The sequence below is a fragment of the Nymphalis io genome, chromosome 23, assembly GCF_905147045.1.
Source record: "Nymphalis io chromosome 23, ilAglIoxx1.1, whole genome shotgun sequence".
NCBI lineage: Eukaryota > Metazoa > Arthropoda > Insecta > Lepidoptera > Nymphalidae > Nymphalis > Nymphalis io.
The window spans coordinates 5,458,242-5,485,673 of record NC_065910.1 but is presented as its reverse complement, the minus strand read 5'-3'; the positions used below and the strand labels follow the sequence as shown (position 1 = coordinate 5,485,673).

The 27,432-nt window shown below is 37.7% G+C and overlaps 1 protein-coding gene across 1 annotated transcript; it reads right to left on the bottom strand.

Moving 5' to 3' along the window:
* Positions 1–368: 368 nt before the first annotated feature.
* On the bottom strand, positions 369–26,758 carry LOC126777454 (uncharacterized). Its single transcript, XM_050500462.1, has 7 exons — positions 26,737–26,758; positions 8,647–8,878; positions 7,640–7,782; positions 5,936–6,077; positions 2,995–3,121; positions 911–1,025; positions 369–394 (listed from the first exon to the last, which is right to left on the bottom strand). Exons 1-7 carry the CDS (start codon positions 26,756–26,758, stop codon positions 369–371), a joined length of 807 nt encoding a protein of 268 aa, XP_050356419.1.
* Positions 26,759–27,432: the final 674 nt, after the last annotated feature.

Here is a 27,432-nt window from a genome sequence, read left to right as displayed (position 1 = left end):
ACATTTTGCATTCATTGTTTTTTTTTTTCATTTGTTAATTAGGATTTTAAATTTTTTGTTCTGCATTAGAGCCAAAATGGTCCAATTTACAAATTAAGCGGATAAAGTTACATAAACAGACAGATTAGCAAATTAGCCATATAATAATAAGTGATCACTATTTACCATTATATTAATCAAGCCGGAACACAACAATAGTAAATATTGCTGTTTGGCGGTAGAGTATGTGTAGGTGCGGGCCCACAAACACAAATACAGACTACGATGGGCATGTTTTGGAAAAAATTCTGACTTAGACAGTACTCTGTCAATAAAGATTGAACGTTCCTAACACGATCTTAGTAGAATACAAGAATATGCAGATTTTCTCACTTTTTTTCGTAGAAGCACTTACCTAGAATATTTTCCTTATAGTTGGGATTTACACTACAATATCTACATAAGGTATTGGACCTTATGTAAATATTGGCTTAATTAGGTATTAAGCTGTCAAAATACATTTTGACGGTATAGCTTTAGATGTATAAATATATTTAAATATTATGTATTTAATATCCTGCAGGCTGTTGATGTATATATATATTTTTTATTTCAATTCTTAAGTTTTAAGAACAAAGCAAAAGAAGTGCTACTGATATTTTACTGACTCACAGATAAAGTAAAAAATCATATCACCAGCATATTCTTGTCAAAAAGAACTTTGTCACAGAAAGAGTTCTGTCACATTTATATCTGACATGCACTGGGGAAACTTAGAGAGATTACGCTTTAATACTTCCTTCTAATGAGAAGATTTCTAGAAGAAGGCTCAGCGGGACATTTATGTATCATTACACACATCGTAAATAATTAAAAATATTTTAATTTAATTTTAATAAGAAAACAAAAACAAATGTCTCCATTCCTTGACGTAGCTTGTGCCCTCTATTGTGGGCTTCAGCGCTCATCAGCCGTTTCAACATAGTACTAGTTGGTCGGGGGTCTCCGCCTGGGCAGTTTGCGTACATCATGTTACGGTCACAGTCCTAAGGATATAGGATTAGAACATTAGGGTTTAAACTTACAACAAAGACGAAATGTGTATGAATAGTCCTTTTAACTTGGATAGTTTACAAATGGTATTTACCTACAGTACATATCGTACACTAAGTATAGTAGCTGCTTTATTTTCGTCGCAAAAGCGTCACTTTATGCGCAGATTTACTTTAATCTAAAAAGCTATGATGAATTTATTCGAAATGGCTGTATGAGGAACTCGCTTAATCATTTGATGTTTTTAAATGATACTGCTCGCTTTTCTGCGATGTTAAAATGTATGATTAATTGTATACAGACTTTTTAATAATTATGGTAAAATTTGGCACTCACAGATAAATTACGAGTACTGTAAATAATAATTTATCTTTAGTTATATTCCATTTCAAATTAGATCATTGTGAATATTTGTTTTTGTAATACGTAGATACACAACTTTAAGCAGAATTACAGTCGTTGCACATTCCCCGTCTAGATGGGTACAACTTGGGCATGTTGTTGACGTGAAACAATTATTTGGCGCGCCTTGGACGTAAGACCGACTATTTAGTCGGTTACTAAGTAAGGGCTTAAGACGACAAACGGCATGACGCTCCCTCCTACCTTGTCCATCAGTGGAGCGTATACTACATACATATTTATTTTATTAACGATACTCTGTTTTTATTTATTTTATTCCATATTTATTCATTGGCTTTCTATTATTATTTTAAACTAATTTAATTAGGTAGGCAGACTAGCAGATAGGCCGCCTATTTGGGCTACGTTATCTCAACTGACCATAGGCATTGGATTTGTAAGAATCTTAACCATTACTTACATCGCCAATGCCACCAGCCATGAGAGTTAAGATGTTATGTCCCTCGTACACTCTCACTCATTTCAAACTGACACATAACAATAGAGGTATTACTATTTGGTGGCAGAATATATGATGAGTGGGTAGGTACACAGACAAGCTTGCAGAAAATCCTACTACCAAGTAACACGCCAAGTAATTATTTCACTCTCACAAAGTAACCATTAATGTCAATGTTTCACATGGTTGCTGCTTGGAGTCCCGTGACGGCCACATATTTTTTTCTACCTTCACACATCAATTCATTGCATTGCTTGCATTATTACAGGCAAAAGCAACATAATGTTTTTGATACTCGCAGTAATATTATTTATAGACAATCCATGATGTGAACAGTTCTGCTTTTCTAACATAAGTAAAAAATAATAATGTGTACTTTTTAAATTGTATCCATTGGTATATTGTTATAGTTCTAATAACTATTATATTATTCCCATATCTTATTATATTTTACATTTATCAATTTTTTTTAAACATCCGATCATTTGACATATTCAAACAAATTACAATTTTGGGTATAGACCTTTTGAAAAAATAAATATTGTGATTTTTCAAAACAAATCAAGGCATGATCTGTTAATTAGTGCATAATCTAGTTTTATCAAGCATTACTTCCCACGCTGGCGTAAATTTGGTTTTTTGAAAGACAACATTTAAAAAAAAATCTACTTCTTAGAGATATTATCAGTGGCTGTCTGTGTGCGTAGTTGTATGAGTATATGTGTATATGTACACATATAGTGTGCATATAGTATGGGAATATCATGAAGCAGATATATAGATATAATTGTCTTATGTTATATTATAATAGGAAATTCTATGATGACTTTATTGAGGTAGGAAGAGAGATGTGAAAGTCAGAAATAAGACGACAATGACAGAAACTACCGTAACAGCCTGTGAATGTCCCACTGCTGGGCTAAAGGCCTCCTCTCCTCTTTTTTGAGGAGAAGGTTTGGAGCTTATTCCACCACGCTGCTCCAATGCGGGTTGGTAGAATTCACATGTGGCAGAATTTCAGTGAAATTAGACACATGCAGGTTTCCTCACGATGTTTTCCTTCACCGACAGAAACTAAGTTTGTTATAAATAATAGTCACCTGATAAACTCCTCCTTCGGATACAATAACTGAGAACTTCTGGAGTGTGGCCGCTTGTTCTTGTGTACATTGAGTTGGCTTAATGAAAAGCGATTCCAGAGTGCAGCGGCGGAATCGAGATCTTGCGCTAAAATAAACAAGAACTAATTACAATATATAAAAAAAAGTTGTGTAAGTACAATTACAGGCACAAGGAACATAACATCATAGCTCCCAAGGTTGGTGGCGTAAGTAGAAGTTAATATTTCTTACAATGATTATATTTATAGACGGTAGTGACCACTTACCAGTCTAAGTACCTAATACAATAAAAAATTGTTAGTATATATAAGTATGGTCCTTGGTTTTTATCAGCAAGAGATGGTTAAAGAAGTTTGCCAAAACATTTTTTTTATAACAACGAACTGTAGAACAGCAATCTTGATTTAAGGCCTTTGTTTTACCTTTTTAATAAAAATAATTTAGTAACCCGAAAAATATTTACCACGTCAAAGATTATTTATATATATATATATATTATTATTTTTTTTTTTTTTTTTTTTTTTTTTTTTTTTTTTTTTTTTTTTTTTTTTTTTTTTTTAGGAAGGAGGACGAGCATATGGGCCACCTGATGGTAAGTGGTCACCAACCGCCCTTAGACATTGGCATTGTAAGAAATGTCAACCATCGCTTATAGCCAATGCGCCACCAACCTTGGGAACTAAGATTTTATGTCCCTTGTGCCTGTAATTACACTGGCTCACTCACCCTTCAAACCGGAACACAACAATATCAAGTATTGCTGTTTTGCGGTAGAATATCTGATGAGTGGGTGGTACCTACCCAGACGAGCTTGCACAAAGCCCTACCACCAGTAACGAGTAAGTACGAGTAAGTAAGCACGGTTCATATTTATTCCACTCCTAAGTGCTGAACAAGTGACAGTATTTTATTAGACACAGATGTTTCCATAATTTTGTTTCCTTTTGCAGCCTTGTACGAGATAAAGTATAAATAAAAATTAACCACGTGATAACTCAGTGGTACTTGATCGCTGCATTTGAATCCACTATCAACGACTAAGATCCACCATGTGTTACTCTATTATTATAAAAATATATATTTCAACAAATTTTAAATTCCGCTGTTTTAAAATTCAACAAGCTTTACTGTAATTTAACATCATACCAAAGGCCTCATGTTTTATTCAATGCCGGTATTGGTTTTTACTAAAGAGAATTTTGTAGTTTGTCAATACTGTTAGCTTGGATATCGAGCATTTTGACACTACCAACTAAATTCACAGTATATAAAAGAGATTATATATACTTCATTATGAGCTTATACCCATGAAATATCTAGAATAGAATAGAATAGAATATGCTTTATTTTACACCAAAAGAGTTACAAAACCATTTTAAACACAAACACAAAAGAAACGAAAACTATTTTGTACAAAAGGCGGTCTTATCGCTAAAAGAGCGATCTCTTCCAGACAACCTTTGGGTGAAGGACATGAAATAAATAAAAAAAAATAAAGTGCGGCAGATAATAAAACAACACTCTCTGATAATTATAAAGATAAATAATATGCCTTGAGTCGAATTTTAAATGTGTTAATAGTTTGAGATTGTCTTAAGTGGAGTGGTAAAGAATTCCATAGGCGAACTGCTTGGACAGAGAAAGAATTGGTATAAAAAGAAGAAGAGTGAGAAGGAATTTTAAGAATTAGATATCTAGAATATCTACATATATGATAACTGACGGGGATGATATCTATCTTTGGAACTTGGTATTTCGCATTTCTGAATTATGACGCAAGCGAAGACGAAAACTGATATTTTTAAAATGGATATAGGAAATTTTGATAAAATGTACCATCCAATAGTTATAAGGTTAAATTATCATTAACATTCAATAAATTGACACTCTAAGAACTAACTATTCCTATTCCATTGGCAGTGCATAAACAATTGTGCATCGAATTACACTGGCACCTTTATACTTAACGTTTATGAAACAACAGCATATGCTACATTTTTCGCTGGTTCAAGCCCGTTCTTGCTTTACCGTCAAACAACACACACAACTGTATCAAGTGTGTAACTGTATCAAGGGAAATAACATTTTAGGTTAGCATCGCATTGATAGCCATGTAAAAACATTTAATATTTCTTACAGTTCCAACGTCTATTGGCAGTGGTTGCCACTTATCATCAGGTAGCCCACTTACCAGTCTCCGTACCTAATACAATAAAAAAAGGAAAAATATAAAGGTAAAAAGTTAAATAACTAAATAAATAAATAGTGCTGCTCGGTAGATAAGTAACTTCCAATGTGTGTATGTGTGTGTGTTTAAAGTATGTATTTACAGCAACTCTCTATCACCACGTTAAATATCCTTTATAAGCCAAATTAACTATTATTATAAGCATAAATAGACAGATCAACAATATTATAAGAACATATATCTTAAAAAGAATGGCCATAACGTAAATACAAAGAATACCAATTTTAAACAAACAAATAACTTTTGTACTAATGAAATGTTTTAAGTTAAAAAATAATTCACCGGAATTTGTTAAAACGATAATTATTGTTGAAACAATGTGATGTTTTCTCTGGTCGGGTCAATTTTAATTTTTAAATTTATACCTGGACCGATAATGAGAAATCCTTCACAAAAAATGTATAACCTATAGCCCAACCTGGAGATTCACCCAGGACCAATCATTCACTCATGATTTGCAGCAATACACTTATTAGTTCTAGCCACTAACAAAATGAGTAACTCATATATACTGCTCTATTTTTAACATTATTTCATCTAAGTCACGTAAACTATCCTTTAACAGAACACGATGCCAACCAATGGGATCACTACTAACTCAACAATACTTCTAACACGCAGACAGAACTACATAATAGCCAATAAAAGCCAAAATTAAAACATTTATCTTACCAACATAGCTTAAAATGTACTTCATAATGTGTCCATTCTTGGCTAGTATTCTTATACTCTTCAACCGAATTCTTGAAATTAATGTAACAGGTTTCCCAAGAATCTGTTGAACTTTCAACGCAGAGCGCAATCTCATCGTATCCTGAAATGTTGTAGTATTAGCAAATTAAAAACAGAATCACAAATATAACAATGTCATAGAACTTAGGTTTTCATTGTTTTGAAGCCATTTTGCTGGAAGTTAATTTAAGATCTTGTTGATTTGCTAGTAAGAATTGGAGAAAGGCCATGATATTATGATAATGGTGACGGTATTTGAAGCAACAGATATAATAATAATAATGATAGATAACTATTTAGTTATAAGCAAAATAGCAATTAGAATTACCAGGTTAACTTAATTACTACTTTTTTATTGAATCCAAATTAAACTAACTAGAAAAATACAGATAAATCTAATCAACCATAGCAAATAAGAGCAGATTAAATATCTAAACTTGTGGACCTAAATTCGAGCATGTTCGATTTTAGATAGTTAAGCATGGATTAAAATAATCCATACGGCTTATATTAGTTAATACATATTCAGAGATTTCAATTAATGTTTAGAATGTTTGAGCGTGGAGTTTCTGTCTTCTTATTCTTATTTTTATAATAGGCAATGGTTTTTTTCATACAGTAGTATTTTGCCCATAACTAGAATATGTATAAAGTTTATTAGCCCATATTAAAAAGGTGGTTGAAAGTTGAAAAATTCCGAAAAAATTGCGTAAATTAAAGTTGAAATTGAAGTAACATTTTGAATTATTTGCAGCGATTATAAATGATTAACTTTTTTTATTTCATTAAACGTTTCATTTAAAGGAAACAACTACAATCAGGTGAATTGGCAATTAGGAGAAAAAAATCCCTTTTTGCCGGCTTTTAATTTGACATATTTTTCGTAAAAATAAGACTGCTGACTCGTGGATCGTGACGGTACCAATGCCTAAATGTCAATCAAATAAATTAAGGGAAAATTAAGGGAACCGAAATCCTGAATTACCGGAAATTATTTTTGACTATGCAAAAATATTGAACATTCTTTCATAAAAATACACAGTTTATTATGAAAACGGAGTTCAAATTGAAATGTTTTTATTAGAGCCTAGGTATTAATATTGAGGGCACAGTCTTGTAATATGTTGTATGATCTATAAAAATAATCATAATCAAAATTTAAAAATGGTCCCTAATTAGATATATGATTTTGATAGCTGCTAACATGACAAAGAAGATAGCAACAAACAATAAAATCGAGATCAAGGAGTTTATAACTAATTTATTAGATTCATAAGGTTTGACAGTAACAGCCTGTAAATGTCCCACTGGGATAAGGCCTCCTTTTTTGAGGAGAAGGTTTAGAGCTTATTCCACCACGTTGCTCCAATGCGGGTTGGTACAATAAATATTGACATAATTTCAAAGAAATTAGACACATGCAGGTTTCCTCACGATGTTTTCCTTCACCGTCAAGCACAAGATGGATTATAATCACAAATTAAGTACATGAAAATTCAGGGGTGCTTGCCCGGGTTTGAACTCACGATCATCGGTTAAGATTCACGCGTTCTAACCACTAGGCCATCTCGGCTTCATAAGGTTTACTTGATTTAAAACTAAATATTTTTGCAGTATTAGATAAATCAATAAAATCAAACCTACTTATGAGAAACCATTCATCATCACAAATATTGTTGACGACGTGGATGTGGCCTTTGATACTTTCATCGTTAAAATGACTGTCAGTAGCGTCTTTGCAATCTGTGTTCCAATTGATAGCACAATTTGTTAGGTGTCTTATAGCTCTGAGGAAATAAATAAAGGTATTACATATTGACTGCGCCATTCAATAAATAAATAAAATTAAATAATAAATAATAAACAGTAATGAATAATAAGTGCCTATAAATAATAGATATAACGCATAAAATTTACATTGATAATACTCGTACGCATATTACTATTATATACGCACACAAACGATAGGTTCAATCCTTGTTCCTATCTGCTTTATATACGTTTAGTTCCCGAATTTTTCATAAAAATTACTACAATTAGTGAACAGACAATTACTACAAACTATAACTAACTAAAGTGCGTGTGTGCTGTGTAACCTTAAAATTAACTACTGTTGGTGGGTAATGACCGCGAAACCACGCCGTGGAAAACCTCTGCTCGTCTTCTGCTATCGAAGAAAAATCCACTGTTTTAACCACACCCAAAAAACAATATTGTTACAAGTAAATATATAGCATAAATATTAATGTTATTTACTAAATAACACGTATACAAATATTTATTTATCTAAATAATTAAATGAATATATGTTCAATGAAACAATTACTTTTTGGAAAAAACTTAAGTTCTTAAAGGATGATGATAATGAACAAAACGATTGAAAAAAATGGAAAAAAAAATAAAAGATTTGAAACAATAAACGCATATGGAATTTGAATATAAAACAAATATATACGGTTGCAAACGGATTAAAACTTGAAATTGACATATCAGATAAGCGAATTTTTGTGCCTCGAGCGAGAGAGTATTAACAGAGTTACGGTCCTTATATAATATTCATATGTAAAATGTACGCTTACCTTGCGAAGGATATGTACGGTATACATTCTTACACTAGCTTAAAGGTCAAAGAAAAATAAATGATAACTAACCGGCACCAGTCGCTAACTTTCGCAGGGTAAGGTGGAGACATTCTACTTGAATTATAAATTAAAGCAGCTTCAGCTGTACAGTTGACGGCATATTGTGTAAAGTCATCACAGTTTAAATTATAAGGAATAATTTCTGAATCTTTAGATGGAACTGTAACAGGTTCGAATTCATCATCTCCGGATTCTCTTACGGATCTACTTATTGATTTATCATCATAATTTAAATCTAAAACTGAAATTATACTTGTTTAATTAAATAGTATTTACATAATATTAGTAAAAATACGTAAATGACAACAAAACAAATAGAATTAAAAACAGGGCCTACTACACAAAAAACCGAAATATAATTAAATATACTTCATATTTCTGTTTTTTATGTCGCACTTATAAAGTTGCAAATGATGTCCCTGGTTCGAATCAATGCTGGTCAATAAACGATATTGGGTTTTTCTGTCACAAAATTATCATCAGCAATCTTAGCAAGTTGACTGTATAACATTTCCGTGTCTAATGAAGCAAGTCAGCTGTTGCTCTGCGATTGATCTCTATTCATTCGTTTCGATGTCTTTTAATGGGACAGTAAGTAATGGGATATAGAACTGTGGTTACGTACACAATTAGACAAAATAGTATTTCGTAGGTTTGAGTAAATTAATTAGTTGCAATGAATTAAATTCGGGCCAGGCGATCGTAGTTTATTAATAAACATAGGACAACACTTACGCAAGGCACTTATATGATCAAAAAATACTACGATAAGTATTAGAATTTTGATTGTATACATTTATAAGCATTTTATGTATAATACATAGCTTTCTCTCAAATTTGAGATTGTCAATATGATAGATGTCATTTATTTGCATCATATCCTACATAAAAGATATAAAATATGCCAGACAGTTAATGTCGTTACATCTATTTTATAAAATACCTCGCTATTTTAAACTGAATATATATGATTTTTGTTAATAAAAATTAATAATTTGTTGTGAATTGTTATTGTTAATAAAAAGGCAAAACGTATTCGAAAATGTAGATTTTTATTAATTATTTTATTTCATTTAATTTACATAAATTATAAAAACAAACATTATTTTAGTATAGTCTTAAAGGTGGCGCTGCTAACAGAATTCAAATAAAATATTACTTATTGCAAAAAATAATTTAATTTGATTCAGAATAATGATATAAATTCTAGCAGATTTTATTTTGAATATTTTCACAGTAAATTAAATATTTTAATAATAAATTAAACATAAAAAATTATTTAAAAGCTTCTAACGTTTAAATCAGTCTACTATAAATAAATATTAATACCGTCATAAATAATTGTCTATTATTTCAGAAGTAAACAGAAAGTATTGATGTTTCGGTTTTTTTTTTTTTTTTATTTTTTTTTTTTTTTTTTTTTTTTTTTTTTTTTTTTTTTTTTTTTTTTTCGGGGAGGAAAGGCATTTACGCCTGCCGCCGGTCCGGGGGGACCGGGACGGGTATGTGGGACTCACGGGGCAGAAGGCCCCGTCCTACCCACTAAAACCTCCCCGGATTTCCGCCTCTCCGCAAGGCGGCGGGGTCACGGGAACGTTGTGACTTACAACCGCAACCCCGCCAGCGGTCATCGCCATAAGGCGACCCATCTCGAGAGCGCGCCAGGATGTTAGGGCGCGCCTCCCTCCTCTCTGTGCCTCCGTCCTGTTACGTGACGGACTCCCCCGAGTCCGCCACTGGAGGCTGGGCGTCAGGGCTTCAAGCCCCGCGGCGGATCAACAGACTGACTCCGCCGCCAACCACACCTTAACTCTGCGGCAGCGTCCGGCCTGCGAAGGCACGTCGCCGTCGAAGAGGTCTCCTTCTTCGTTGCGGGAGCGAGTCCACGTCGTCCTCCCGCTCCCGCTCTGCCTCCTCCTTTTGCGACATGACGCATGCGCTGAACCGGGACACTGCCGCCCAGATCTCTTCGCTTCCGGCCATCTTCTCGACGACGGCCGGAAGCGACAGGTCTCCACCTACGGCCGTGGATAGGACCGCGCGAGGCTCCGCCCAAGCCGGGCACTCTACGCGCGTGTGTTCCGCCGTATCCACGGCTCCTCCGCCACAATGATGGCACTCCACCGTCGGCTCCCTACCGACCACCTCAATGGTATGGACCACCTATATCTACCACTTATTTGTATTAAATAGATTAGTTATTAAGTATTAAATTATTTAATTGGTCTAAAAACTTTGAATTCTTTATTCCATTTATTTTTAGCAGACTATGGAAGTATTTTTATTTATATTAAAGCCTTAAATAAATACAAATAAAAACTAAAAATAGTTACTGTGTTCCATAAATGTAAGCTTCGATGATCGAACAACCTCATAGCCTTTTTTGTTGGCAAATGTTTTTTGCCAAATGTAAGTCATAATAATTCTAAATTAGTTCCTTGTATTTACATTTGCAAGTCTAAGTGGGTGACTTTACTAGTAAGGCTCAAATAAACGTAATTAAAACAGGATATTATCATATTTTTTATAAGGCTCAAAATAACCAAGAGAGTTAGGGCAGCTAAAGCCACAGAGGTAAATCTCATTACCTGCCGCTTCTTAGCCCAGCTATTTTTCTTAAAATAAATAATTAAAAATGTATACATTTACAATTTAGTTATAGAAATCTTTATCTCTACGGATACTTTAACTTTAAATGTACAAGTTTCAAACATCATTTGATCATTATTTATTATAAATATAGAAAAGTGCTAGCATAAGAAACATCAACGTATTGTTGGCCCAGAGCAAATGTGTCGCATAGCATATGAAAAATATTGCTAAGTTTCAGACAGTTTTCAGCTAGAGGTATTCACAACAAGGTAACGAGATTTTATATGAGATTGGACTTGTGCACATGAAAATATCTGTCAATTATATATATTTGTTTGACATTTAAGCTGTATAGATAGGCCGTCTTTTTCTCTGTTTACGGCACCGTACAATATCCGCGCTCAACTCTCACCGCTATAACTCTCTGTGACCATCGCAAGCGATCCATGTTTGGAAGGATAGCAGATGCCTCATCTGGAGCTTAATCACCGTCCTTCAGATGGTGAAACACGCTCCATAAGTGGGGCCCCAGCGTGGACCGTGTAATAAGAGGACCTCCGTTTTTGATGAAGACTCTCAAGCCCAACATTTATATCCGGTATAGTTCAGTGTCGTCTACTATATATAGGCCATACCTGGTGTTGGAACCCAGGACTTGGATTTGTAATCTAATGGCTGGTCAAATTGTAAATCGTCTCATATGCTGATACTGTCACTCGTCTTCAAGTGATAAATTTGATTGTAACTTCCTTCCAAATGCGAAAAAAAATCCCTCATTAAACTAAATAATCAGATTTATCATAACTAAAGACCGTGGGTTTAAATCCAGGAAGCACCAGTTAGTTTTCATGAGCTTAATTAGTATTTATATAACAATTATTCGGCAGCAAAAAACAAACGGTGTCTTGCTCAGTATTGGACCATTTATTTAATAAATGTTAACTGTGTCTTTCCTTTTAATTGTTATCATTATTATAAACAATAATAGAAACAAACAATACTTAGTATTGTTGTATTCCGGTTTTAATGGTGACCGAGCCGGTGTAACTACAGACACAAAGGACAAATGACATGTTAGTTCTATAGGTTGGTGACGTATTAACGTTGCAAGAAACGGTTAATATTTCTTAAAGTGCCAATATCTATGGACGTTTGTAGACCATTTGCCACATAGGCTGACTGCAGCCTAAATACTTTTAACATTTTTGTTGTAGAACATGTCTCATTTATATGAATATACCTACAATCATCAAAAATAATTACTTCAACCAAAACAATATCTCAACTAAATTTACTCTGAATAATTTTGTCGCTAGAGGGAATGCGTCAGGTAACCGGTCACAGAGTATTTACTGAAAATTCGTTCTCATTGAATTGAAACTTTCCTCGTGTTAATGGATGAGTTAATACGAAGTATGATGATAATAACTCAAATAATGAACATGTATATAAAATTTATGGACTTAAAAATTATAATATTAAAGGACTTCTTTATTTCAAAGTCCTTCTTCAGATTTGCCATTTATTTATTTATCAAAATGAACAAGTAGTAATAGTAAGCGGACCTTATCACTGAAATACACTTAAACCTTTTATCCGTGCAGTGACGGAGAAAGAATACATTTCACTGCCCCTCTCTTTCCCATGGGTGTCGTAAGAGGCGACTAAGGGATATCTGAGCGACCATCTGCTCATCTGGTGGTAGGATGCTAACATCCGCCTGGCTTGTTACCACCGTACGCATGGTGAAAAACTCGTGAAGTGGCTTGCAGCCGCGTTTCGAGGTCAGCCAGCGTACAGCCAGTGCCCGAGCGAGTATTGCCGCGATGGGTGTTGGTCCAGTGGAGACGGCTGTTGAACCAATGCCGGGGGAAACTGTATTGACCTGCCGGACAGGGAGACCCGAAGAAACGGCTGTTCCGCTGGCCGCCCGTGGCATAGTACAGGGGCCCGAGCGTGCCTAACCAGCTCACGAGGCTGCCCCACCAGGCCACGCATAATCTCGGGATGGACCGTCGTGCCGGTTGGTGACCGGAAGGTGGGGTCCCGGCGGCCACTTCCGGGGGGGTTCGGGGGCCCTTCCGTCCGGCGGATCAGTATATTTTCCCTTTTGGCAATCATTTGGGGAAACATGCCTCTATACTTTGCCTACCCCTATCGTGGCAATACGTCGCTCGCTTCACGCCTCTTTTTCATTGATGGGCAAACGCCTTCTCTACTAGATCTTCTGCTGACTTCTCACCCGGTGGAATATCAGGTTGTGGTTCAAGCTCCACTTGGTTCTTCCGATCACGGCCTTATATCTACCAAAGTGCCACAGACCAAGCTGCCGCCATCAGCCGTATGCAAACGTCGTGTTTGGCACTATAAGTCGGCAGATTGGGACGATAATTATTTTATTTATTTATTTTGAACTAATTATACATATCTTAAACAATAAATACTATAGGAACTACATTAGTATAAAACTGTGTCGTAGCTACTATCGCCCTCCAATTCGACAGCACATTTGTTTATTATTTGTTCATTATAAACATAACAATCAAATATCATTTAATTTAACAAAATATACTATATAAATATATACATCTAAATATATATACTATAAGGAAGGGATGGGGAAGGAAGAAAGAATAGGTTAGGTCAATGTTATATTGATCGTATTAGTAATGATTCAGTCTCATCATAGCCCAAATTGAGAAGCCAGTTTGTCATTTGAATTTTACACTTGTAAGTCGTAAGTGAGAAAATATTGTTCTTCTTATTTATTCTATTATATAAAATTCAGCTCTAATAATTGTATTGGTGACTTGCCATCGCTGATTTAAATGGAATGGTCTGGCAAACCCTATCACTTCTGCGTTTGTTAGATACAAACTTATTATAGGGAATATTTTTATACTTCCGAAGAATTGTTTGCAGTATATACAGTTGACGCACTGTGAGAACTTTACAAGATTTATATAGTTCAATTGTAGGGAAAAGGATAGGCTGAGAGATCATAAGTTTTAATAAAAGTCTTTGTGCTCTCTCTAATCGAAGTATATTGATCTTAACAGCACCTCCCCACGATGTGATACAGTAAGTGATATTAGATTGCACAAGTGCGTAATATACAGTTTTTAAAGTCTGGAAACAAACAGATGCACTAAGATATCTAAATACATACATTATTTTCCTTATACGTGAAATTACAGATTGAATGTGATCATTCCAATTTAGCCTTTCATCTATTGTTACTCCGAGATACTTAATGGTCTTAGTGCAAGAGATGTTATTACAGTTGCAAGGAACCTGGTATTCAGAACAATTATGAGCGACTACAGGAAATGACGTAGCCGGTAAAGTATAGCTGGAGCCAAAAGTCATATAATGCGTTTTATCTATATTAAGAGTCAATAAGTTACAGGACAGCCAGTTCATTACGATAGCAAGAGCCAATTCTGCCTTATTTCGAGCATCTGACCAATTCTTACCATAGACAATTAGTGAGGTGTCGTCGGCATATGTTACGATTTTGCAGTTTGGTAATTTAAGCTTGCACAGATCATTAATGTAGACCAGGAATAAAGTCGGCCCTAGAACGTTGCCTTGAGGAACACCATTGAAAAGATCTTCCTCATCACTTACTTGATTATTTATAGAGACATATTGAGTCCGTTCGCTAAGATAACTTTCGAAGATACTTAAGGCCAATCCTCTGACACCAATTCTATCCAATTTCTGTAGTAATAAAGGTATAGAAACGGTGTCGAATGCTTTCGACAAGTCCAGAAAAATGCCAATGGTGTTCTTATTATTATAAATGTTTTGGACCGTGTCGTTAATCATACTCATTACGGCATCTTCCGTGGTTCTGCTAGTTCTGAACCCGTATTGATTATTAGCCAATATGCCGAAATTGTTTAAATAAGAGATAAGCCTACGATTAAGGATCTTTTCCAGTACTTTGGTGTACAGTTTGGTGTCCAGTACAGAAAAAGTGGTCAGGAATGAAATGGGTCTGTAGTTATTGACATTGTCCTTCGCTCCATTCTTATGAATAGGGTGGACGATGTGTGGTATGCGCGATTACTATGCGTCGGTCCCTTAAAAGGAACGTTGCTTCAGTGGGAATGACCCGATAGCTAGTGCCGCTGCTGTTGCTGATGAGATCATGTTAGGAATGGAATACTACATTCCTAGCTCAGATCTCATCAGTAGGGGTACGCGTAACCGTTGGTTCACTCGTGAATGTGCTGACGCTGTATCATCTAAGCAGGCGGCATATCGCGCGTGGATCAACGGCTGCGTTAGCGGGGCATCTAACACTGACTCACTCAAAGCAAACTACAATAAAAATTCCAAGTCCTGTAGGAAGGCATACACGAGAGCGGATGCACAGCGCATTGTACAGATTGGTCATGACCTTATTTCGCATCCTAGGGGCTCCCGTAGCTTCTGGCGTCTGACCAAGTCTGTGCAAAACAATTTCTGCCAACCTTCGCTGCCACCGCTCAGAAATCCGGACGGATCGCTAGCTCACAGTCCGCAGGAGAAAGCCGATCTCCTGGCTAAACTCTTTGCCGACAACTCCGTGATTGATGATTGGAGTGCGCTGCCACCAACAATACCTTCATGTGGCCAGACGATGCCTGACATCAAAATCAGGCAACGTGATGTGCGTGCGGAGCTGCAATTACTTGATATACGGAAAGCTAGCGGTCCCGATGGAATACCAGCCATAGTGCTGAAGAAGTGCGCGGCGGAGCTGTCTCCTGTGTTAACGCGCCTGTTCTAACTTTCTCTCTCTTCAGGATGTGTGCTGGAAGCTTGGAGAAGAGCTAATGTGCAAGCGGTTCCCAAAAAAGGGGATCGGTCTGATCCGGCATCATTATCGACCAATAGCTATCACCTCGGTACTTTGTAAGGTGATGGAACGGATTCTAAACAACCAACTGATCCATTACCTAGAAGATCACTATTTCATTAATTATCGTCAGTACGGATTTCGACCAAAACGGTCCACAGGTGATCTTCTAGCGTACGTAACACACCCCTGGGGTGAGCTATCGACAAGCATGGAGAATCGTTGGCTGTCAGCCTCGATATCTCCAAGGCTTTCGACAGGGTCTGGCACAGAAGTCTTCTCTCCAAGCTGCCGACATATGGTCTGCCTGCTCAGCTATGCACCTGGATTGCCAGCTTCCTACACAAGCGTAGCCTTCGTGTTTTAGTAGATGGTTGCGCTTCACAATTCTATGTAGTGAATGCTGGGGTCCCACAGGGATCTGTGCTATCTCCCACACTCTTTCTTTTGCATATCAATGATATTCTCTCTCTTGGGAACATACATTGCTATGCAGACGATAGTACAGTGTATGGTGGATACCACGGACGCGCAGTGGCTGGGCGGGCGGAAACTGAGGAGAGGCGGGAGAATCTTGTCATTGAACTCGATAGGACGTTAGAGCTAATCGCCAAATGGGATCTGATAATCTTGTCGAGTTTAATGCCAAGAAAACACAGGTATGCGCTCTCACAGCGAAAAAGTCACCATTTTCCCCTCTTCCCTCCCTCTGTGGTACTCCGCTGGTGATGCAAAGCAAAATCGCCATGCTGGGGATTGACGTTCGCTGCGACCTTAGTCCAAGGGATTACATCGAGGCTGTTATAAAAACAGCTTCACGGAAACTCGGAGTTCTGAACAAGGTGCGGCATTTTTTCACGCCACAACAACTGTGCCTGTTAAACAAAACACAGGTACGGTCTTGCGTTGAATATTGCTCGCACCTTTGGGATGGCTCCGCTAAGTACCTACTGGATGCCTTGGACCGGTTGCAGCGACGTGCAGTACGCATTATTGGTGACGTAAAGGTCACAAACACCCTTGAACCTTTACAATTGCGTCGCGAGATAGCAGCACTGAGCGCTTTCTATCGACTGTATCACGACGAGTGCTCTGAGGAATTATTCTCTCTAATTCCTGCTTCCCCCTTCCTTCTTAAGTCCACGCGAGCTGGTTCTCGATGTCACCGCCTAACTGTGACATCAATTCCATCGCGAACAAAGAAATTTGGCCACTCCTTTCTTTGTCGCACTTCCAAAAACTGGAATTCCTTACCAGCTCACGTGTTCCCCTCCTCTTACAACCCGGGTTCCTTCAAATGAGGCGTGAACAGGCATCTTGCGGGCCGGCAAGGCGAAGGCGGCTAGTGCAGAACGTTTTTCCCACCTGTACTGGCCGTCGTCGCGTTTGGACTCTACTACCACTTACTATCAGGTGGAGTAGATTCATTTGCCATCCCGGCGCATATAAAAAAAAACAGATTTTGTCCAATACCTCATACCCTCTATGAGACTTGAAACTTATTTATATTTCATAGTAATTTATATTATAAATATAATTATATGCTTGCAATGCTTTCAGTTGATTAACTACCATCATATGAATGAGTTTCACCGGTCTTTGTGCAAGCTCGTCTGGGTAGGCACTCACCCACTCATCAGATAACATCAGTGTAATTACAGGCACAAGGAACATAACATCTTAGTTCCCAAGGTTGGTGGCGCATTGGCGATGTATGCGATGGTTAAAATTTCTTACAATGTTAATGTCTATGGGCGTTGGTGACCTCTTACCATCAGGTGGCCCTAATGTTCGTCCACCTACCTATACTTTAAAAAAAAATAGTTGGCACTTACAACACCCAAAAAAAACCTTTAACAACAAATAATTAGAATTTTATCATATTTGCCAATTGAAACTGTGATACTACGTGACAAATAATTTTTACAGACACACATTTAAGCATAAGCGAAATTATTTCCAGAAATTATTTCATATCAACAGTTAAAATCAAAACTATTAATATTTTCTACTCGTATATAAAGCGACAATGTTTACATGCAAGAAAATTTCGTGTTGCTTGTAACTTTCAAAGAGGATCAAACGCAGTCACCGTTGGAGTGACATTTGGTAAGCAATGCACGTGTTACAAGAGGCTGGAGTTAAACCTCTTTGAACTTCTAGCGACGTCACTTTACAGCACAACTTTGGAGTTTACTTTTACAGAGATTATTTCTAATAAACTGTTTATTGCTGTTTCAAAAAGTAAAGTGACAGCTGACAGTAAGCACTCCTCTCCTTTAGAGGAGAAGTTTATTTATACCTTATTTAAGGTAATTGATATTGTTTATTTTTCCGATGTATGTAACAATCATAGTAAGATGACCGTTAGTGTTCCCGTTAAATCGATACTCTAGTCAAATATGAAAAAAAAACTTTAGAAATACATAAAATTAAATATTACCTATATTGTTTTTTTATTCAGATATGCACTGGTTTCTTTATAAAGTATCTTAGCTAAATATAGTGAATTTAAATCCGAACATGCATCCATTTATTTTTGCCTTCAAATCTAACGTCCAAAATAATAGGTCATTTGATACTATTCTGCACCCTTAGACACTGTAAAAAGTTCAACCAAAATCATTTTTACAAAAATCATACAACGAACATTGATGTCTAACAATAGATACATTTTAAATTCTATTTCAATGTTAAAAATATTTAAAAATAGAATCATATATATATCAACTGTACGTTTTTAATTCTTAAAAATAGTGAAAGACGATTGAGAAATCTATTTCCTTTTGAAATAAAAGAAACATATTTGAAAAGGCTTTCGAAAGAGTAACAAAGGATTAATGATCTCTATTCCGACCACGTATCTTAATAGACTCAAATACTCCCCGTAACTCGAAGCGAGAATATTTAACAAATAGACGATATAAATATTTCCAAATTGTAATTTGCTAGTGAATAAGTTTATTGTAAAGAAAATGTGTACAACATCGTAAAGTAAAGGCCTGTAGGAGCATTGCATATGCCTTGTAGGAGCGACTTGTATGCCGTGACGGCAAAAGAATAAAAGAAAACTTTTGGCATGACGTTCTCTCATGCCGTTATACTCGATCTATGCCACCGTCCTCTATTTTATTGTACGTTCGATGGAGTAGAGAACGTGGCGCATGTACTGTATAATCTATGTAATCGTAATAATAAGAAAAGGAAAACATATTTTTTTATATTTCTTTATAATTAATTATATTTTTTTCAACACTCATCTATTTCGCTGTCCCACAACTGTCATTTTTTTTAGGAAGGTATTGGTGCAAATGCTATACAAGTAAGGGGATTGGTCACATAGACAAGCACTGATCATTGGTCATATTTATAAGCGGTAGCTGCTAAGCCCTATCATTTATTCTCTATTACTACAGATACTTATAGTTTGTAAGTAACAGCCTGTAAATGTCTAACTGCTGGGCTAAGGCCTCTACTCCTTTTTTGAGAATGTTTGGAGCTTATTCCACCACGCTACTCCAATGCGGGTTAGTGGAACACATGTGGCAGAATTTCAATGAAATCAGACAAATTCTTCACGATGTTTTCCTTCACCGTCAAGCACGAGATAACTTATAATATAAACACAAATTAAGCACATAAAAATTCAGTGGTCCTTGCCCAGATTTGAACCCACTATCATCAGTTAAGATTCACGCGTTCTAACCTATTTATAATATGAATCATTATACTTAAAATTGTAGAAAAAATTATTTAAGTTAGTTAAACGACACAAGACACTCGAACGAATTTGAATAATTCAACTTCGCAAGTTCTTTGATTTCAAAATTTTTATTCACAACAACAAACGAATCACTCAAAGAAAAATAATATTTATATGCGTATCCTTTAGCAAATCTTACTTCATTTTTACACATTCTATCTAAAATATTCCACACGCTTTCGTCAGCAAACTCACTTAAATCCGAAATCCGGTTCGGTAAATTTGCGTCCATCAGGGAGGCAGAATTGATTTGATGGTAAAAATATATCACAATCTACGCTGAGGTGTACCCCTCACGAGATAATATAAGCAATTGGCATCTTTTATATTACTAAGTATTAACACAAAATAACTAACAATATTGAAAAAAAAATGTTCGGGTTTTTATATTAATTGTATAGTGCGAATAATGTTTCTTAATAAATGTATTTAAAAAATTTAAAAGTTCCAATATAGTTAACACTAATTGGAATTGCGATTCATTCGAGAAACGATATGAGCATTATTGCTTCGCTCCACAATTCGGTGCATAATTATTTCTTATAGCGCATCTACATTACGATGTGAAACTCGCCTCCAAATTCAAATCTTTAAGTATTATAGTTTACTTTATGTGTTAAAATATTAAATACATCGTAAAACAAATTCTTATTTAAATATACATAATAAACACCTGTTTGTGAAGCGCTCCAACACGCAACCACGATGAATCCTGAAACAGAATAAGACCTTTGTAAATGAAACAAATATATATATAGAAGAAGTCGAAGTGTATATAATACTATTTCCGGTCATGATTTGTACAGTGGCTATTTTTCATTTTGTAGAAATGGTACTTTTGTGACATCATAATATTTAAAAAAGAGTTAATGGATTTTTTATATGGAACAAACTACGAATACAAGTTTAAAAGCTAGTGACGACGATCTAGGCACCTCTGTACAAAATACAGATCTATTAAATTATGTAAAGGAAGCGAGAACGCGATTATTTTGCTCGGAGACTTGAGAAATTTATACAGCGGACGACTTGTCGAGAAACATTAACATAAAACCAGTGTTTAAATAAACACTATATTAAATTTCAGACAGCGCAGAAATTTGAAACACGTAAAGCCGTTGGTCCTGCGCTTGAACGGTGAACGGAGTCGATCGTGTTGGATTGCCGTCCCATCGGATTATGAGAGCTAGGGAACAGAGCGCACCTGTGTTCGCGCACACACTTGTGCACTGTTCATACAGTTGACTAATCTCTTGAGATTGGCCGCCGTGGCTGACATCGGTCTGGAGGACATTATTATATTAAATTTAAATAAATATTTTTATTCTAATACATTCTTGTTTTATAAGCATATATTTTTACATTACTGTAGAATTATGGAAGAGTGCACTTATACTTATATTAAAAAATGCATATTTACTTGATTTTAGTATATACTACTTTTTATAGCTAGAAGCTTACCTGTTAGAAAATGAAAACCACCGCTCATAATATGCATAACGGAGAGAAAGCATAAGCTTCTTGAAGTTTTCCAAATCATATCGATTAGGAAAAATAATCAGTGACATCTGGTTCAACAGAGATTTCAAAAGGCAGACCTTTTTTTTTATATAGAATAGGAAGGTGGACGAGCATATGGGCCACCTGATGGTCATCTGGTGGTAGGATGCTAACATCCGCCTGGCTTGTTACCACCGTACGCATGGTGAAAAACTCGTGAGGTGGCTTGCAGCCGCGTTTCGAGGTCAGCCAGCGTACAACCAGAGCCCGAGCGAGTATTGCCGCGATGGGTGTTGGTCCAATTGGAGACGGGTGTTGAACCAATGCCGGGGGAAACTGTATTGACCTGCCGGTCAGGGAGACCCGAAGAAACGGCTGTTCCGCTGGCCACCCGTGGCATAGTACAGGGGCCCGAGCGTCCCTAACCAGCTCATGAGGCTGCCCCACCAGGCCACGCATAATCTCGGGGTGGACCGTCGTGCCGGTTGGTGACCGGTAGGTGGGGTCCCGGCGGCCACTTCCGGGGGGGTTCGGAGGCCCTTCCGTCCGGCGGGTCAGTGTATTTTTCCTTTTGGCAACCACTTGGGGAAACACGCCTCCACACTTTGCCCATCCCTATCGTGGCAATACATCGCTCGCTTCACGTCTCTTTTCCATTTCATTTTTCCCAAATGGCGCAACAAAACAGAAATAACGGTCGTACAGCGGTGCACACCCCCACCATACCCTCGCTGTTTGAGGTCGAGTTCTCTAACATCCAAGGACTCCACACTAACCTCAACGCTGTCCACCACCATCTCGAGACAGCACGGCCAGCAATGTTGTTTCTCACGGAGACACAAATACTCCGTCCTGCCGATACCAGCTACCTTAATTATCCCGGCTACACGCTTGAAGAATCCTTCAAAGCGAAAGCCGGAGTATGCTTGTTCGTCAGGACGGATGTTTGCTATCACCGACTGCGCTGCTTGGAGGACCCCTCCTTCTCCATGTTGGTGGTACGTGTGGACCTGGTTCGCCAGAGCCGAGTCTACGTGTGCCTCTACAGATCCCACAATGGTGACTTGGAGACAAGCCGATTATTTGACCATCTTAGTCGGGTGGCAGATGCTGCGCAAGAGCAATTTCCTAACGCGGAATTGGTGTTTTTGGGGGATTTTAATGCTCACCACGAATCCTGGTTGAAATCCCTCAAAACTGACCATGCTGGAAGGACTGCTCATGCTTTTGCTCTCACACATGACTTGACCCAACTGGTTGATCAGCCCACCAGGATCCCAGACATTGATGGGCAAGCACCTTCTCTACTGGACCTTCTGCTGACTTCTCACCCGGTGGAATATCAGGTTGTGGTTCAGGCTCCTCTTGGCTCTTCGGATCACAGCCTTATTTCTACCAGAGTGCCACAGGCCAAGCTGCCGCCACTAGCGGTATGCAAACGTCGCGTTTGGCACTATAAGTCGGCGGATTGGGACGGTATGCGCGATTACTATGCGTCGGTCCCTTGGAAGGAACGTTGCTTCAGTGGGAATGACCCGACAGCTAGTGCCGCTGCTGTTGCTGATGAGATCATGTTAGGAATGGAATACTACATTCCTAGCTCAGATCTCATCAATAGGGGTACGCGTAACCGTTGGTTCACTCGTGAATGTGCCGATGCTGTATCAGCTAAGCAGGCGGCATATCGCAAGTGGATCAACGGCTGCATTAGCGGGGCATCTAACATTGACTCACTGAAAGCAAACTATAATAAAAATTCCAAGTCCTGTAGAAAGTCATACACGAGAGCGGATGCACAGCGCATTGTACAGATTGGTCATGACCTTGTTTCGCATCCTAGGGGCTCCCGTAGCTTCTGGCGTCTGACCAAGTCTGTGCAAAACAATTTCTGCCAACCTTCGCTGCCACCGCTCAGAAATCCGGACGGATCGCTAGCTCACAGTCCGCAAGAGCAAGCTGATCTCCTGGCTAAACTCTTTGCCGACAATTCCGTCATCGATGATTGTAGTGCACTGCCACCTACAATACCTGCATGTGGCCATACGATGCCTGACATTAAAATCAGGCAACGTGATGTGCGTGCGGAGCTGCAATCACTTGATGTACGGAAAGCTAGCGGTCCCGATGGAATACCAGCCATAGTGCTGAAGAAGTGCGCAGCGGAGCTGTCTCCTGTGTTAACGCGCCTGTTCCAACTTTCTCTCTCTTCGGGAAGTGTGCCGGAGGCTTGGAGAAGAGCTAATGTGCAAGCGGTTCCCAAAAAAGGGGATCGGTCTGACCCGGCAAATTATCGGCCAATAGCTATCACCTCAGTACTTTGTAAGGTGATGGAACGGATTTTAAACAACCAACTGATCCATTACCTAGAAGATCACTGTCTAATTAATGATCGTCAGTACGGGTTTCGACCAAAACAGTCCACAGGTGATCTTCTAGCGTACGTAACACACCTCTGGGGTGAAGCTATCGACAAGCATGGAGAATCGTTGGCTGTCAGCCTCGATATCTCCAAGGCTTTCGACAGGGTCTGGCACAGAAGTCTTCTCTCCAAGCTGCCGGCATATGGTCTGCCTGCTCAGCTATGCACCTGGATTGCCAGCTTTCTACACAAGCGTAGCCTTCGTGTTTTAGTTGATGGTTGCGCTTCACAATTTTATGTAGTGAATGCTGGGGTCCCCCAGGGATCTGTGCTATCTCCGACACTCTTTCTTTTGCATATCAATGATATGCTCTCTCTTGGGAGCATACATTGCTATGCAGACGATAGTACAGTGCATGGTGGATACCACGGACGCGCAGTGGCTGGGCGAGCGGAAATTGAGGAGAGACGGAAGGATCTTGTCATTGAACTCGATAGGACGTTAGAGCTCATCGCCAAATGGGGCTCTGATAATCTTGTTGAGTTTAATGCCAAGAAAACACAGGTATGCGCTCTCACGGCGAAAAAGTCAACATTTTCCCCTCTTCCGTCCCTCTGTGGTACTCCGCTAGTGATGCAAAGCAAAATCGCCATGCTGGGAATTGACGTTCGCTGCGACCTTAGTCCAAGGGATTACATCGAGGCTGTTATAAAAACAGCTTCACGGAAACTCGGAGTTCTGAACAAGGTGCGGCGCTTTTTCACGCCACAACAACTATGCCTGCTGTACAAAACACAGGTACGGTCTTGCGTGGAATATTGCTCGCACCTTTGGGATGGTTCCGCTAAGTACCTACTTGAGGCCTTGGACCGGTTGCAGCGACGTGCCGTACGCATTATTGGCGACGTAAAGGTCACAAACGCCCTTGAACCTTTACAATTGCCTCGTGAGATAGCAGCACTGAGCGCTTTCTATGGACTGTATCACGGCGAGTGCTCTGAGGAATTATTCTCTCTAATTCCTGCTTCCCTCTTCCTTCTTAAGTCCACGCGAGCTAGTTCTCGATATCACCGCCTAACTGTGACATCAATTCCATCGCGAACAAAGAAATTTGGCAACTCCTTTCTTTGTCGCACTTCCAAAAAATGGAATTCCTTACCAGCTCACGTGTTCCCCTCCTCTTACAACCCGGGTTCCTTCAAACGAGGCGTGAAGAGGCATCTTGCGGGCCGGCAAGGCGAAGGCGGCTAGTGCAGAACGTTTTTCCCGTCTGTACTGGCCGTCGTCGCGTTTGGACTCTACTACCACTTACCATCAGGTGGAGTAGAGTCATTTGCCCTCCCGGCGAATATGAAAAAAAAAAAAAAGGTAAGTGGTCACCAAACGCCCTTAGACATTGGCATTGTAAGAAATGTCAACCATCGCTTATAGCCAATGCGCCACCAACCTTGGGAACTAAGATTTTATGTCCCTTGTGCCTGTAATTACACTGGCTCACTCACCCTTCAAACCGGAACACAACAATATCAAGTATTGCTGTTTTGCGGTAGAATATCTGATGAGTGGGTGGTACCTACCCAGACGAGCTTGCACAAAGCCCTACCACCACCTTGAAGCACAAGCCTAAAAAATTTAAAAAATTAAAAAATCTATACGCATTAATCATACAACCTCCTATTCCTTTAAATTGGGTCTAAAATCAAAATAAAATAGTTAATAGCTCAGTCCTTACTACTTTGCTATATAAATGTCGCAGGTTCGCCGTTTTTTTTTTTTTTTATAGAATAGGAAGGTGGACGAGCATATGGGCAACCTGATGGTAAGTGGTCACCAAACGCCCTTAGACATTGGCATTCTAAGAAATGTCAACCATCGCTTATAGCCAATGCGCCACCAACCTTGGGAACTAAGATTTTATGTCCCTTGTGCCTGTAATTACACTGGCTCACTCACCCTTCAAACCGGAACACAACAATACTACTATGTTACTATGGACTTTAAATAATTAACAGCTTACTTATAAACGTTGTTTAGCGGGTGATTATTTAAATAATACTGTGTTTTCTCCTTTCGAATGTCAAATCAATAATGACAGAAAGAGAAAATAAGTCTTTTACGAAACAGCTGCAATCGCTTGTACGAGTAAGTAAGGCCGAAAGATGTCAAGCTCATTCACAACAGAAACTTAACAATCAATGTTTATATTGACGTTTTAGAAAAGCTTAGTGAACCTAAATATATTATGTATACGTTTGTTATAGAAATATATATTTCAAAATAAATTATTCATATTTTACCTCATTTTGGTAATTTATTTGATATTACAGTAACAGCCTGTTAATGTCCCAGTGCTGGGCTAAGGCCTCCTCTCAGTTTTGAGGAGAAGATTTTGGAGCTTATTCCACCACGCTGCTCCAATGTGTATTCTACACATGTGGCAAAATTTCAATAAAATTAGACACATGCAGGTTTCCTTACGATGTTTTCCTTCGCTGTTAAGCACGAGATGAATTATAATCACAAATTAAGCATATGAAAATACAGCGGTGCTTGCCCGGGTTTGAACCCACGATCATCGGATAAGATTCACGCGTTCTAACCACTCGGCCATCGTTCTAACCACTTATTTGACATTGAGAACATACAAAACGTAATTTGGATAAGTAAATTTACACGTATTTTAAAATAAATACATGTTTCTTAATGCGATGAAAATTCTTCCATACCATTTTCACGTTCGTTAAAATGCTTAAATTTTAATGGTATATGCGAGATGAGGGATTTCTTTTGATTTTCAGTCGTCAGAGCCGCAGACTTTACAATATGAATTTCAAATTTGTGTACTTAACAGGGTTAATTAGCAACATTCCCTCGCGATGTGATTTTTTGAATACAATAATGAGACGAAAGAAAGAAATTTCGTGGAACGGGTACGAACAATTCATTGTTTCTATTTTCGTCTACAGTTTAAAAAACTCAATGCAGTATTTCTTTGACGAGAAATTAAGTATTTCAATATTTATTTAAGTACTTACATTTTACAAATATCGTCCTCATTTCGATTTCAAAGTAGCAGATACGTCATTTTTTTTTTTCAGCCTTTTTGCCGTCCACTGCTAGACGAAAGCCTCCCCCCATACGTCATATACTCATTTGGAATTTTGTTCGATAGCACGACGAACCGTGTTAAATTCCAAAAAACAATAACGATATATATACAAATTAATTTAGGTATTGACAAATTTTTAAGTTTTGATAAATGGTTTAGAAGGTTTAAACGATTCGATTGTTATTTGATCTAATTTAATAAGAAAACAGGCACAAACTTTTAGTATAAAATCTAAAAAAATAAATAAACAAACACCTCTTCATACTATTAATATGAATTATGATAAAGTAAAATTTCCCCATAATTCAAACATTAATGTTTACGAATTCGTACTCTTCTTAAAATTACATATGGAAATCGAGAAGGATATGAAACGACTTGTTCGTTTCACAATCTCGAACGTGATGCGAATGTTTATTTAGCATTGATTTCTCTTACTAAGCATGCTTTATTTAATTTTCAGACAGTCTTACATGAATCACGATGCTGTTGCTAAATAAAATAGTAATTATACTGTTTGCTATCAGTTTTGCTCATAATTAAACAAAAGGAGTCACAACAAAATAATATAATAAAAAAATGAAATTTATTTGGCGATAGAATAAAATGCTAACTCGAACGA